A 16,043-nucleotide genomic window follows, 5' to 3' on the forward strand; every position below is an offset into this window, starting at 1 on the left:
CGCGCCTTCTTTGCGCCATTTGATGTCATTGTTACATCCGCGGGTCTACAAAGCAAATCAATGTTCGTAGCGAGACAAAGCCGAGAGCTCGTTATGGGTTCATAAAAAGACAATAAGAGTGCAAGCAAAAGGTGAGTAGTACGAGTGGGGTTGCTAGTTTCGTGTTACATTGTGTTCAAGCTCGGCTCATGCCAGCATTGCATATTTGTCTATGATTGAAAGATCTTTCTATAGCGTTCATATCTCTACAAGGAGTCGCTCAGAAATACGAGGTAGGCTTCACTTTCTCCCTAAGAGTGTTCTGAATAGGTAAACAGATGAGCATCCTAATTCTATCATGATTACTGGTTGGTTGGCTAGTGGAGGCTTTGGTAAGCATTTCGCAGCGCCATCTGCTGGTCAGAAATTCTTGATGTCCTATTCAGCACTTTGTGTTTTTCAATTCAATCCACATAAATGAATTTTCAGGTATCTGCCATGCATGTTTCAGTGGTGTTTCTCCTATGCTTATTTGAAATAATGTTATTAGAATTCATGTAATGTGTGGGTAATCATGCTGAAGCTTTATTAATCTACAGTGTCATAGACACTCTTGCTCCATTCTCTTACACAGTCTTATTGTTGTCTTGTTTCTCTGCTCATCACAGCTATTCTCTTCACCAATGATAATAATCTGGATATGTTGGCTGTCTTTGGCAGCATAGGGCTACATGTAGCATTGGTGTAGCCAATAGCGTATTGAGGTTTGAATCAACTACATGTATACACTCTCAGTATCAATGCCCGCGCGAGTGACAAGTAGTAGCGAGTGCTTTTAATCTACAGTCACTCACCCTAAGAATACACTGGTGAATTGATAATGGACACTCCTGATTGTCCATTTGTGGCAAAGCAAATGTTGATAATAGCTGTTTGAACTAGTACCTCTTTAAGTCCACTCAGTGTGTTCAGCGTAGTCATCGAGTAGCTGAGGGCACAGTTAGAGATGAATAATGGCCACATATCTTGCTAGCGAGGCGCTCGTAGCTCGTAATTGCCTATTACATGGCCGCCGATTATGAGCTATGACCATTTACTCAACTGCTTTCATGGTAACATTTGCTCCATCAGGCCTTTTGTGTGCACGCATCTCCAAGCTATCTAAGCCTTTACAGAGGCATTGAGGAGAGAGGTTACTATTACGTCAAGCCCGCAGCTAGTAGGTTATTTGCTGAATTTATGTTGCTGAGATGGAAAAGCATCGAATAGTCAAGTCTTTTTTTATTCCAATTCTCTTAATTTACTAGAAGTATTTAAAAAATGTATGACACGACCTTTATTTTTTTTGTAGTTAATAACTTCTTTCACTAGCTTGCATGCAGTACATATGAACAGGGCATGCTACCATATGTGAGCTGTGTACGCACTACACGTAAGCAGTGTACAAACTACGTGTGAGCAGTGTACATGGCACATGTGACAAGTATACGCACTACATGTCACCAGTGTAATGCGCATACTATGAACAGTGTAGTGTGTACCTCATGTGACCAGTGCACGCACCATGTGTGGCTGGAATATTCACCATGCGTGAGACATGGCTGCCAAAGTTTCCTCTTTGCACAAACCAACTCCTCTGAAGAAGTAGTTTTAAAGTATGTAGGTGACAGGAAGTTACAGGAGAGATTGTGTTTGACAGGTGTCATTGTGTATCTATAGGAGCAGGTGAACAAGACGTACATGGAATCCCACAAGTTAGACTTGATGGCTGAAGTTGCTGAGCTTAGACTGAGGTTACAGACTACAGATGGGGAACGTATACAGTACAAGGATAGATATGAGGGTCTGCAGGTGAGACCCCTGGCTACACTCTGCAGGGTATTCCTTTCCTTGGGAAAGCTGACTTCTCAGTGTTAATCTTAAACTTGAACAAAACGCGTGTTCAACTACCAGGCAGGAAAGTTGAATTGAATTTTTTTAAAGTAAGCATTGCAGCCATATCGCTGTCGCCTTCACAGACGAAACCAAACAATCAATATTGTTAGAGCATTACTAGCAGCAAGTTTGGTTACCCGCCCAGTTTGTTTATGTTTCACTTCTTTTGTCAGCTCATTGGGTCAGTCGGTGGAAGGGCAAGGGCGCTAGTCATAGCTAGCTTTGAATTTTCAACTTTGTATTCGGTTGACTGTGCTGTTGGCATGCTGCCACATTTATCATGTTGCTGATAAAACCAAATCTGTCTTAAACTGAACTTGGTAAAAATATTGAAAGACTGAGGATTTCACCTCTTACTTTTAAATCCAATAGCAATAAAAGCGTGTTTGTTTGTGTATTGGATTTCACGCACTCCAGCGCCTTCATCTTATGTAAACATTGTCAAATCTGTAGAACCAAATTCAGGAATTGCATGAGAAACTACTACAAAGAGAGCGAGAGATATCTGAACTGCGGACTCAGCTCAACAGGAATGGTTACCAACACATGAATGGTGGTTCTCACCACCCTTCTGCTGACGCCCTTTCAGGTAGAAGCTAAGGCCATGTTTAAATTTGAGTCGATGCTGAAGAGTGTATACGGAAATGTTTGCTTTGCGTGATATTAAGCTATTCGCCATGTTAACTGTTGGTGTGTACAGGGGCCTACGTGAGAAGTCTCGACAGGGAAGGCTTGAGACTTAGGCGTCAAAGTAAGGTCACACCGCATGCTGTTTTTGTTAGACTTGTCATCACCAGCTCATTGGGTGCTGTTTATAGTTTAGTCACTTCATTTCTCATTCCCTATTTGATACTTATCCTTTACCAGTACCCTGGTAGTCCGGTGTGCTGTGTCAGAGATTGTCAGGTGTGCTATTGTTTACCGGTACCCTGGTAGTCTGGTTTGCTGTGTGAAAGATTGTCAGGAGTGCTATTGTTTACCGGTACCCTGGTAGTCCGGTGTGCTGTGTGAGAGATTGTCAGGTGTGCTGTTGTTTACCAGTACCCTGGTAATCTGGTGTGCTGTGTCAGAGATTGTCAGGTGTGCTATTGTTTACCAGTACCCTGGTAGTCTGGTTTGCTGTGTGAAAGATTGTCAGGAGTGCTATTGTTTACCGGTACCCTGGTAGTCCAGTGTGCTGTGTGAGAGATTGTCAGGTGTGCTATTGTTTACCAGTACCCTGGTGGTCCGGTGTGCTGTGTGAGAGATTGTCGGGAGTGCTATTGTTTACCAGTACCCTGGTAGTCTGCTGTGCTGTGTGAGAGATTGTCAGGTGTGCTATTGTTTACCAGTACCCTGGTAGTCCGGTGTGCTGTGTAAGAGATTGTCGGGAGTGCTATTGTTTACCAGTACCCTGGTAGTCCGGTGTGCTGTGTCAGAGATTGTTAGGTGTGCTATTGTTTACCGGTACCCTGGTAGTCCGGTGTGCTGTGTCAGAGGCTGTCAGGTGTGCTATTGTTTACCAGTACCCTGGTAGTCCGGTGTGCTATGTGAGAGATTGTCAGGAGTGCTATTGTTTACCAGTACCCTGGTAGTCCGGTGTGCTGTGTGAGAGATTGTCGGGAGTGCTATTGTTTACCAGTACCCTGGTAGTCCGGTGTGCTGTGTCAGAGATTGTCAGGTGTGCTATTGTTTACCAGTGCCCTGGTAGTCCGGTGTGCTGTGTCAGAGATTGTCAGGTCTGCTATTGTTCACCAGTACCTTGGTAGTCCGGTGTGCTGTGTCAGAGATTGTCAGGTGTGTTATTGTTTACCAGTACCCTGGTAGTCTGGTGTGCTGTGTGAGAGATCGTCAGGAGTGCCGATAAAGCACAGAGAATAAGTATGTGCACAACTGCTCAAAAATTCATGAAGGTGAATGATTTGTGCAGATGGTGGAGTGCCGAGCTGCCAAGAAAATTGTTGCGACGTTGAATCCCACATGATGTAATTATTTTTTTAACTTCCATCCAAGTAATATGAAAGATAATATGTCTCTTATTATAGTAAAAATTATGACTGATTGTCTGGATAGATGAGGAGAGTATTGCCTCGGTCTATTCTGGCGGTAATAGTTTCTGCATCGTCAACCATATTAACGGAGTACAGTGGAAATATATTATAACAGTTAATATACATATGTAGGCGAGTCCAATATTGTTGCTGAAGTAATTTAATAATAAATCACAGGTGGCTGATAACTCTAAAATTTCGCCACATTCGATCGAGAATTGATAGGAGATAAGAAACAGTAATACTAACCATTCTCTACATAATGGGGCTCATGTTTGATAGGACTTTAAACTGACCAATGTAGTAAGCTGTTTCTTATAGGCTGACTATAAACTATAGGCTGCCATAAACTTCTTTTGTAGATATTGTGTCTGTTGGTTTGATGTGTAGCTTAGCATAGTTTCTGCATGCACTCTCTTGCCAAGCGCATGTACTAGTCACTTGTGTGATTGATGAATGGTGAAATACAGCCTTGGTAAAGCAAAGCTTAAAATTTTTACCACGATTGTAGACGCCGAGGTGCAGAAGTTGAAGAAGATGGTCAATGAGCTGTTAACCGCTGGTCATGAGAAGGACAGAAAGATTACAGAGCTCAGGAAAGGTGGGTACCGCTGCAGATATACGGTCTTTGACCTCTACCTCTTTGTATATCAGTCTGTCACCTGTCAGCTGTTGTCAGCGAGCGAAGTAGCATCTAGTCATTGAACCTTGTCACAGGTCAATGTTTTAAAAGAAGCAATGATCACTAGATTATATGCTTTTCTGTTTGTATTAGCTGTCAGCACTTATCAAAGGGTCGAGGAGATAATTCTTCAGTCGCAGGGCCGGCCACGCTCTTCGGGGAGTGAGTCATGCGGTTCAAGCAATGATAGAGTCATCAAGGAGGCGACTGAGAGACCACCGGGTGGAATTGTTGAAAGGCAGATGAATAGTGGTAAACCTAATGGCCAGCCAGCTATGACAAGCACTCCAGGTGACTGCAGCAGTTAGATTAATCTATGTGAAGCATGTCATTCATTGTATCAGCTGTAAGATGATTAGCTTTTTATTTGTTTAAAATTGACCCATTCTTTTAAGAAGAGGCTATGATGAACCTCTGTTGTCCGAGTTGCAAAAGCTTTCATCTAGCGTAAGCAGCGCCACTCAGACTTATTATAGAATGTATCTCTCTCAGCATGGTCGTGGTTACAAGATATTAACACATGATGCGCACATGGAGCTGCTGTATCAAATGTTCCCTATAAATTCCTATCTTATGACAGCGAGTTACTGTCACGTATTAGACAGAGCTGGCATTTTATGTGACAAGCGCTCGTGAAATAGGAAGACTCTTTCTTTCCACGTTTATTTGAGCGCTAATCAAATTACTTTTTGGGAAATTCTTGCAAGTGTTTGTTTAGTATTAGGAGCTGGTCTGGCAGTGGAAATAATTAACTAAATACTAGAGACGTTTATAGAGCAGTGAGACAGATCCGCAATGTCAGGTGTTTTGCAGTCTCAGGAGGACAGAGTAAATATCCTGGTACAGAGATCTCTGCTATCACATCTACTCCCACACCAAGCAATAGCACTGTAAAAAGGTCGAACAGTTATGATGCCGGCAGGTTTCACAAAGTTATCATCGAAGACAAGCCGGTAATTTTGCTATTTATTTTTCTTGAGGTATTTGGTCAGTAAAGCCTGGTTCCCATAAACGCCGCAAGCCCCGGCGACAGCACCCAAGGGCTATCAGCGGTGAAATGTGAACCTATGCGCCGAGTATCGCGGGTAGTTGCCGGAGGTCAAAGCAAGAGGTCAGCGCTGTTCAACTTCGGCAAAGAGCCGCAGGCAAAGCTTTCCCAAAATGCACTGTACAGGTGAAGGTCAGCACTTTCGAAACGGTATGACTAGCGGCCATTTTTACGCGATCACTAGCGACGCAGCTTTATGTGAACATTAGCCACCGAGCCTAGCGCCGCAAGTGTTTTGCTGTGTGAGATTATCGCTGGGGTCTCGCATTCGATATGGGAACCAGGCCTTATCCAGAAATCTATGCATGCGTTACCTACATATATATTAGCATGAGTTTTCTCAGTTGTCATCTGTAATCGGTGTGTCGCTTATCTAATCCATCACTTGTCAAGAGTTGGCTCACAGTCCATAATTATGCTTGTGAAGTTTGGAGCGTCTGACTTACAGCTAGCAAGGACTCCGGGGACAATAAGGAAGGTGAGTGCGAACAGAACAGTGATAGCGGATGCCCCGGAGGCATGCAATGGAAACGCTGAAGCGGAGGCTTCTACTGACGAAGACGACGCCCACAAGGAAGACCATAAGAAAAAGAAGGCTGGCATCAGGAAGTTCTTTGCCAAGTGAGTGATAATCTGATTGCTTGTTGCTGCATGGCTTCTTCTTTTCTCACACAGTTAAATGTTAAGGTTGATTGAAGGCCAGACACGTTTATTACAGTCCTTGAGTTTTTCAGCTCACTGATTTCAGGGGTTATTTAAGAGTCAAGTGCTTTCTTACTTGCTCTTGCACTTTGTCTCTGTACTCTTGTGTCTCTGTACTCTCGTGTCTCTGTACTCTCGTGTCTTTGCACTCTCGTGTCTCTTCACTCTCGTGTCTCTGTACTCTCGTGTCTCTGTACTCTCGTGTCTCTGTACTCTCGTGTATTTGTACTCTCGTGTATTTGTACTCTCCTGTCTCTGTACTCTCCTGTCTCTGTACTCTCCTGTCTCTGTACTCTCCTGTCTCTGTACTCTCGTGTCTCTGTACTCTCGTGTCTCTGTACTCTCGTGTCTCTGTCCTCTCGTGTATCTGTACTCTCGTGTGTCTGTACTCTCGTGTGTCTGTACTCTCATGTGTCTGTACTCTCATGTGTCTGTACTCGTGATTAAGACTGTGTCTGTATAAGATCGTAAGACCTGTGTTTAAGACTGCTCATATGTTTATATTCTGTCGCTAACCATTTTAAGGATATGCGACTTTTTTTCTTAAGTAACATGTATTCTTTTTTACGTTTTATCTTTTTTTATTATTCCTCAATTTATTAAATCATGTCTGTTAAAGGTTAACTGACAGAATTTTAAAATTACATCTATTTATGCCATTATAATCTTGAAATTTCATTTTCAGAAATGATTTTGATGGTAGAAGAACAAAAAACTGTATTGGAGACAAAAACACTCAGCGCTCAAGCGCTGGAAGCGCTCAGCTTTGACATGAGGCCATTTTGTTGGCCAAAGCACATTGACATATAAATTAGGATGTCAGTGCCGATGATTAACCGATGTAAAACAAAAATGCTTTCGTTGGCCGCTATTCTAATGTACTTTCTATGACCCAACATGGCAGATAATTATAATGCAAGGTCGAAGCAGATGCCGTAAAAATGTACTGAAAAAGTCTACGCTGTACTTATACGTCTCGCATTAATTTTTGACTATTCATTATAGAATCACACCAATTGGCTTGTACATATATTTTGTGGTGTATGCAAGCAAGAAATTCTTTTTCCACATAATAGGGAAATTTACAAAATTGTCCATGAAAATTAGCTATTCTCTGAGGTGATCTGTGTAAAACCTATTAACGCATGCATTGCTTTCATAAATAAGAATTTTGAATGCCAGTTTTAAATAATCTCCTTCAAAAAATGAGGAATTTTACTACAATTATATAGCGTCACAACTGTTTCTGGACAATATTTTGCAAAAATCATGAATATTTTTGTTCATTTTCACAACTTGGAAATTTTGATAAAACCTAGTTATTCGGTTGCAATTATACAAAAGCATCACTCAAACAACAGACTGTAATGTTGTCTGCTACTGTTAATGCAATAAAATTTGTGCAGTCAGTTAACCTTTTAGCTGTGCAAACGTTATATGTACGTTTCTATTCAATGTTAAGCTGTTACATAATAACATGATTATCTCTTCTTTTTCACTGTACATGTGATTACTCATAGTTACTGACTTCCTATCATTCTCTCCTGTTGTCATCACTCCCTCTTTCTAAGTATCTCTATGTTTTTGTCTCTTCTCTCTCTCTATTATATATATATATATATAGATATATATATATATATCTATATACACATCTTCCGCTTGTATCAGACTCAAGAGAAGTTCTTCTCAGGAAGCGCTCGATGAAATGGCTGGAACTAACAATGCATTTAAGAGAGGAGGTACGAGAGCCACCGCTGGTCCGAGGCTTGGCTGGGGATCTCATAGTCGTAGCACAGGTCAACGTACGCAAGGGGTGGAGGAGCCACGAACTCCCTTTCATCAATGGGACTGCGAGGAGGTACCAGAGCTATTATACTGCATATCTATGTCATCGTTTGTGTCTAGCCAAGTGTATGTACACGCAATTTTAGGTTACTCGATAAAATGTCTATCTTAGTCTGAAAAGTGAATCAAATATGCACATGACAATCTATGGCTGTAGTCTGAGTGCACATGCTATTGGCAGTGGCCCTGGTTGAGCTTATTTCCTTGAGTGGTATCTGAATGATCACAGAAGAGTAATTGCCTTCCCTTTCTAAGTACAAATGTTTTGCTAAATTTCAGGTTGCACGGTGGCTAAACAACATGGGACTGAGTCTTTACTCAGCAGAATGCCGAAGATGGAACCGCACGGGTAAACAACTCCTGGAGGCAAACCACCAGGAAGTAGACAAAGAACTTAGAATACATAATCCTCTGCACAGAAAGAAGTTACATCTGGCATTGGAAGGTTGGTTCTAGTGCAAGAGAAAATGGTTAATTTTTCTGGCTTTGGGTCGAGAGTTGTCTGTCACTGCGTTGCAATCAGTCTGTACATGCTACATTTAGCCTTGGCTCCAGAAATTGTAGTTTTCTATCTAACTATTGATGTTTAAGTGTCATATGTAAGTCTAAAATGTTTAAGTTTGCTTCCATCTCCAGGTTTGAGAGTCGTACTGTGGAAAACTGACACATTTACTCAAGTAGTTCTAATAATTTTCTGTATAAGCATAATTAGTAGCCAGTGCATGAGAAAGTTTAGCCAGTAGCATGTACTAAGAGTAGGCACTGACAAAATGAAAATATCCAATTTGCTTTAAAGATCATGAAAAAAGTCATAAACTCATATCATTTTGGTGTAGGCTGGTAGTCGCGTCGTTTACAATTAGCTTTCAAATCTGTAGCGGAGAGAAGCGGCAGCAGAAAAGACAAGCTGCTTTACAATCTCCAAACTGATTGGGTGTCCAAATGGTTGGATGACATCGGACTACCTCAGTACAAAGATCAGTTCTTTCAGGCACGAGTTGACTCTCGGATGCTCAACTATATTACTGTGGTATGTACTAGGCTACTTCCAGTTACTTACTAACAGCAGTAAGTATCTCTTTTTATACTGATGATTTGTGACAAACACATCGCGTCACAAACACACCCCGTCACAAACGCACTGCCTCACAAACACACTGCATCACAAACACACTGCATCACAAATGCATTGCGTCACAAACACACTGCATCACAAACACACTGCTTCACAAATGCATTGCGTCACAAACACACTGCGTCACAAATGCATTGCGTCACAAACACACTGCGTCACAAATGCATTGCGTCACAAACACACTGCGTCACAAATGCATTGCATCACAAACACACTGCGTCACAAACACTGCGTCACAAACACACTGCGTCACAAACACACTGCGCCATTTAAATATTACAGCATGTTTGAGTTTTTAAACAAAATCTAGAAGTATGTATGTTTATGGATATTTCAGGTTCTACACTGTATTACATGAAATGTACTGTAATAAAAAGACAACTACAGAATAAAGATTTGTTATTTGCAGTTTCGTCTGTGCCATCCTTGTTATTTTACCCTTAGACTCCATTAAAATACATGTAATGCTTACAGGCCAATTAGGTAAATTGGGTTGAATGTATACATTGATAAGTTTTGTCTTTGACAACTTTGGTTAAAGATGTTTGCTCCCAACTGTGTTGATGGAAGGCTACCAGATGTCTATTTGTAGCATACACGGAGGCTGGCCGGAAATTAACCAGCTTTTACCCTATAATTAGATAACATTCCAATGCTGTTATTCTGATAGGAGGACTTGCTCTACATGAAAATCACCAACGCTATCCATCATTCAAGTATCAGACGGGGTATCGAAGTCCTGCGCAAGCAAAATTTCAACTTGTCGGCATTAAAGAGACGTCCCGTCGCTGGCAGTACTAGCTCAGATACACAAACTAACTCAGCATCTGTAGAGGACGTGATGCTATGGACCAACCACCGAGTGATGGAATGGCTGCGTTCTGTAGACCTCAGTGAATATGCAGCCAACCTTAGAGGCAGCGGTGTGCATGGAGCTCTCATTGTAAGTTCCTCATTTCCGAGCGAGTGCTGAGACATTTTATTCAAGTGTTAAACTTGATGAATTGAAAAAAAACTTTTTTTAGAGTGAATTATTTTATATTCATGCATTGGTTGGTCTTAATCAAATCTCCTTGCTGCTATTAAAAATATTTGGTTTTCAAGCTTACTGTGATATGAGTACAATTTGAAGGTATTGGAACCCAAATTCACGGTAGAGCACCTTGCCTCTATACTCAACATACCAGCTAGTAAAACTCTTTTGCGTCGACACCTTACCGCACACTTTATCAACCTCATCACCAAAGAGCTGCAAGACCAAAAGACTGAGGCGGAACATGGTCTCCGTCTTGAACTCAACACGAAAATCAAACCAAAGAAAAATATTTTCAAAAAAGGTAAAGTGCAAGTATTTTATACCGGCTGTTTCATTTTGTACCTTTGAAATGTTGAAAAGTTTCATATGTCATATGTTATGTTTCTTCATATAAGCTAATGTGAGCCAGAACTGTGCGTTTGGTAGGAATGCATGAGCCAGCCCATTTAATAGATCCCATGGGAATTTAGATAAAGAAAGTGGCACATTTCATGATAGCTATTGCCACTATTGCCTCGCAATTGCCTTGCCCTATTGCAATTTTCAGCTTGTATTGACACAAGTTCTATAGATATTAGGTGCAAATTGATTTTGTAAATATGGACAGACGACTCCTAAGCATTACTTTAAAATTCTTCGCGGTGTTTTTGATAATTTTCTTTATAGGCGAAATCAGTATCCAGCCTACCATGAAGTTCAACCAGCACCATGTACTAAAAGTAGGCATTGATTAAATAAAAATATAATCCCTATTGATTAAAAAAAACAAAGTTGTTAGGAAAATCACGTTAGGGTGGTCGCATTCGTTATAGTTAATTTGCAATCTGTAGCGGAGAGAGCAGCAGTAAAAAAGACAAGTTGCTTAATTATGTAGGAGTAAATGATGCAGGAGATGTCTGCCTTTTCATGTCATTTACATTCATTGCTTTTCATTGTCTTAAAATCACAAATTTTTAGGCCGCATACCTACTACAGACTATCTCTGCCCTCTTGACCTTGAGCCGATAGATGCTAGAGCAGAGGACAAACGCATCAAGGAAGCTGTTGCAATGTACAAACAGGAACTTAACAAAACTGAAAAGCCAGATCGCCAAGTCTGATGACTGATCATATTGTTGACATTTTAAATGTAGAGTCTTTAGATTTTTACCCTTACATCATCTTGTACAAAATACGATAGTCTACATTTTACAAGCTAATATTACTGTACAATGTACAATGTATATGTTTTATCACATAATGCCCACACATGTTTCTGTTTCAACATGATCTATAGGTTTTAGACCTAACAATGGTAAATTAGTGCACTGTATAATCTCTATACAAATGACAGTGTTTGGACTTTGTTATCCTCGTGTGAGCTAATAGAAGTGCATTTCCCTAGTGACTGCACATGGTAGTTATCTGCTCCTAATTTCTCTCTACTGACTAGCAATCCCTGCTAAATACAGTTTTTCTGAACATACATGTATATCAACGTAGTCACTCATCCAAGTTTGAATGAACATATAGTTTTTTAAGTTTATATACCCAACCAATCAGCAATCTGTAATACAGTTTGTGATGCAAATAATAATAATAAACATACACGATACATTTATAAAAAAAATATTGTTATTATTGCCTAAAATTGAAAAAAATTAATTCCTCGGATTATCGATAGCTAGACAGCGTGCATAATAAGTGCTAGGCACACTTACTCATGCTGAAATTATCGTAAGCCAACATCTTCATAGGCGCTATAGTCTACATCACAGATGGAAGAGGGTTGGGTGGAAAAAGGGTGGGTGGAAGAGGGGTGGGTGGAAGAGGGGTGGGTAAACGGATGATCAACAGAACCCCTTCCATCAATATTTATTGAAGGAGCCAAGTTGAACTCTAGCATCGATTTGTTGAGTGCATAGCCTGCTGCATCTAGATGTCTGTGGATGCTTCCTGTAACAAGCCATATAGGTAACGTACAGTTGTTGAAAGAAAGTTAATTTCAGCTAGGTATAAGTATTGCATGCTATTAATAATAACAGCTATTAGTAGGCTGGTTGAGTGCGAGTGAATCAGTACGTATGATGTGAGATTAAATAATCCTTCAAGTTATATGGCTAAAAATTTCCTGTTTTTATTTGGGAGACCGAGTAATTGGTCAGCAACTTTACCTGCAAGCTGTTGGAGGCATATGACATGTTAGATACATAGCTAACTTGTTTGTGATGTGCAAGCTATGTTTACGTGTGAACTCGTGGACTGATGGGTGTCTATGACAGGCAAGGTATATAGTAAGCTTGCTTGCAGCCTGCGGATGTCTGTGGCACGCAAGATGTATAGAAAATTTACCTGCAGCCTGCGAATGGCTATGGCACGCAAGGTGTATTGCAAATTTACCTGCAGCCTGCGGGTGTCTATGGTACGCAAGGTGTTTAGCAAATTTACCTGCAAGTCAGTGGATGTCTACACCAACCATGTCGCATAGTAAATTCACCTGCGAGCCAGTAGATGTCTATGGCAAGCAAGGTGTATAGTAAATTTACCTGCGAGCCAGTGGATGTCTATGGCATGCAAGCTGCATATGAGGTATTCTATCTTTGCATTTCGGCCTAGAGTGAGTTTCCAATCCATAAGGCAGGTCCAGATGCGGTCAGGCGTATTTCGATATCTCTTCTTTAATTTGCCGATTTCCTCATCAAAGTCCTTGTCGGCATAGATCTGTTAATATTTATAAAGAATCATAATTTTTTTTAGACTAGTCAATGAGCTTATAAGAGGCCGGATCAGTAATTTGTTTGAGTCGGAAATTACCAATTGTAAATTTATTGATCTTTGTTAAGTAAAATAATGCTTTTTATTGAGTAGATTAAAAATCACTTAGGAATGACCGTAGAGTGTGGCAGCAGTGAGAAGCACCTGAACGACCTGCTACCAGCTCGAGACCAACGATTTTCATTGCTAATCATAAATTTAATAAAGATAAGTACATAACAACACCAAATAGAAGCTCACACGAGAGAACAGACCGTATTTGATTGCTTATGACTGCACAATTAGAGAGATGATACATATATCTGGCGTATACACGTATATCTACATGTATATCTACACGTATATCTACATGTATAGCGAATGTAACGCATGTTACCAATATATTATATTAAAATTTTTTTACCCAAATGAAGTGGATATGAAAGACTTAGCGCACTTAACTGCACTTGACCATGCATATGATTATCTATTGTCTGCAGGTCACACACTCTGGACATACAAGTAGCCTACATTTACTATAATCGCCATAAATAATGTAGATTTACATAGCAAAACAACCCATAGCAAAATCAACACTCAGATATCAAAGGAGGCCAGCATTATCAATCTCACTGCATGCAGCCTGCACAATGAGTGTGACTTTTGAAAGTTCCCACAGAGATTAATGTAAACTAGTTGCAGAATCGTACATTGTTGTGAACAACTGAGATTTGAAAATGAGTGCTCTCGAATCCAGGTGTCTGTAGGAAATCTTAGCATAGGCTGTGTGAACCCATTAGAGTTTACAAAAAGAGAAAACACTAATTTTTTTTATTTTATATATGTGTAACACTATAACACATCTGGCTGAGAAAGTTCGAAAAATTTAGAGAGCGGTGACCAATAGAAGTTTTATTCAAGTTTTACCTTTTACATTGAGTATGTAGGAATCTTATCATTAGGCAGGTTAAAAAAGCAAGAATATGTGAGAATACATGTATGCGAGATTACCAAAAGATTGTGACGAGCCCACTAGTTATCAACTTTAGAGGGTATCCAAATCAACACCTATCCTAATAACCATAGATAGACAGATCATCTATCCTAATATAGATCTATCCTAATAAACATGTATCGTAATAAACATGTATCCTAATAAACATGTATCCTAATAAACATGTATCCTAATAAACAAGTATCCTAATAAATATCTATTCTAATAAACATGTAACTTAGTAAATATCTATCCTAACAAATATCTATCCTAATAAACATCTATTGTAATAAACATCTATCTTCATATCCTAATATTATGTACACTTATAAGTCATATGGTGTTTTTCTAAATTTAATAATTCTCTCAAAATTTAATTTGGATTCTAAAGATAGAAAATGAGGTTTTGGACATTGTGTTGCATAAGCTATTAGACAAAAGACACAAAATATAATAATCAGCGTTCAAGCTTCAAAATAATAACAAATATAAAAATTATAAAATGGTTGTTAGTTATTAGCAGCAATCTCCTGCTGATACCAAACTGATAAATTAGCAGCAATCTCCTGCTGATACCAAACTGATAAATTAGCAGCAATCTCCTGCTGATACCAAACTGATAAATTAGCAGCAATCTCCTGCTGATACCAAACTGATAAATTAGCAGCAATCTCCTGCTGATACCAAACTGATAAATTAGCAGCAATCTCCTGCTGATACCAAACTGATAAATTAGCAGCAATCTCCTGCATGAACAGGTAGCTGTTTATCAGCCGTTAACGGAAAAGCACCTGCCTTTACTGAACTACTATTATGGATTAGGTTAGCATTAGGAACAAGTACCTGCATTTCCTTGGCTAGCTGTATCCACTTAGTAGGACCTATAAGATGTGCCACCATACTGAAAGATTGTCGTATCGCTGAAGTCTCCTCTAAAATACACAAAAATGATGGTAAGGGGCCTGTCACAGTTTTAAAGTCAATTAAAATGATTTGAAGCTTGAGGTCTAAGGCTATAAAAAGTTTTTTGACTACATAGTACATACATAGCAGGTGAGAATAACAACTACAGTAATTACAAAAAGTAAACTGTTACCTACTGCATGTGAATCTGATTGGCCTGGCAACTAAAGCAAATTATCTCCTAAGAAAAGTGGTAAATGCATAGACTGCTTTAAAGTTTCTAGGATGTTATCTTTAGCTAGTTTGTTATTTCAAATACCTACATGTATGTTAAATGTGCTTACCCATCAGGGAGAATAGATCAGAACCGTCTCTGCTCAGCTTTGGTGACCAGATGATCGCCTGCAGAGGACATCCACGCCAAATATACAAATCGCTCGTACTCGTTGGCACCCTTATGCGACGGTCTGTCTTGTCATAGAATGCTTCTAGCTACTGCATTCTATTACTATATTTTACCTCGAATTATGTTGAGATAAAGTTAAGGAGAATGGTTTGTTGAACCCTTTATGTTTACAGTTTGTTTTATCATAGAATAATACAATGGTAACTGTTTACGTAAGCCAGATTCAATACATTGAGCATGATAAGTTCTGCGCGTGACAGGCAGCGGTCTTATTCTGTACTGTATATTCCTGCAGAACTGCTGGAAAACTATAAAATCAAGTTTGTGGCCTGTCATTGCAGCTCCAACTTGCTTAAGCAATTTTAAACCAGCAGCTTATCAGTGATGATGCACATCCTGTACCTAAATAATTCTAGAGGGTTCTATGTCTATAACATGAAATTTATATGACTTGGTTTCTCTTTAACTTATAGGAAATATTACTATAAACAGTGCTATATATTTAGTGTCCCAATAAGCTTATCTTATGCACTTACAAGTGGAGAATAAAATTGACCTCCTTTGCATATTACCACAATCAAATACATACATATATACATATACACATATATATAA

The 16,043-nt window shown here is 39.7% G+C and overlaps 2 protein-coding genes across 4 annotated transcripts in view; one reads left to right on the top strand and one right to left on the bottom strand.

The window, feature by feature from the left end:
* Window positions 1-11,986, top strand: part of LOC137393202 (liprin-beta-1-like) — a 35,357-nt gene extending 23,371 nt beyond the window's left edge. For 2 of the 3 annotated variants that reach the window (XM_068079648.1, XM_068079650.1), the window contains 13 exons: window positions 1,699-1,830; window positions 2,368-2,503; window positions 2,615-2,665; window positions 4,456-4,545; window positions 4,720-4,917; window positions 5,440-5,579; window positions 6,123-6,295; window positions 8,045-8,234; window positions 8,501-8,666; window positions 9,100-9,251; window positions 10,027-10,299; window positions 10,489-10,693; window positions 11,350-11,986. In XM_068079648.1, the coding sequence (XP_067935749.1) occupies window positions 1,699-1,830; window positions 2,368-2,503; window positions 2,615-2,665; window positions 4,456-4,545; window positions 4,720-4,917; window positions 5,440-5,579; window positions 6,123-6,295; window positions 8,045-8,234; window positions 8,501-8,666; window positions 9,100-9,251; window positions 10,027-10,299; window positions 10,489-10,693; window positions 11,350-11,492 (2,049 nt within the window). In that variant the 3' untranslated portion in view covers window positions 11,493-11,986. The remainder of the gene's footprint in view (window positions 1-1,698; window positions 1,831-2,367; window positions 2,504-2,614; window positions 2,666-4,455; window positions 4,546-4,719; window positions 4,918-5,439; window positions 5,580-6,122; window positions 6,296-8,044; window positions 8,235-8,500; window positions 8,667-9,099; window positions 9,252-10,026; window positions 10,300-10,488; window positions 10,694-11,349) is intronic. The other variant, XM_068079649.1, reaches the window with a different exon arrangement.
* A 117-nt stretch (window positions 11,987-12,103) lies between these two features.
* LOC137394082 (uncharacterized) lies at window positions 12,104-15,469 on the bottom strand. The gene is made up of 4 exons (XM_068080801.1): window positions 15,367-15,469; window positions 14,963-15,051; window positions 12,918-13,092; window positions 12,104-12,327 (listed from the first exon to the last, which is right to left on the bottom strand). Exons 1-4 carry the CDS (start codon window positions 15,368-15,370, stop codon window positions 12,104-12,106), a joined length of 492 nt encoding a protein of 163 aa, XP_067936902.1. The 5' UTR covers window positions 15,371-15,469.
* Window positions 15,470-16,043: the final 574 nt, after the last annotated feature.

The sequence above is a fragment of the Watersipora subatra genome, chromosome 4 (assembly GCF_963576615.1).
Source record: "Watersipora subatra chromosome 4, tzWatSuba1.1, whole genome shotgun sequence".
Lineage (NCBI taxonomy): Eukaryota > Metazoa > Bryozoa > Gymnolaemata > Cheilostomatida > Watersiporidae > Watersipora > Watersipora subatra.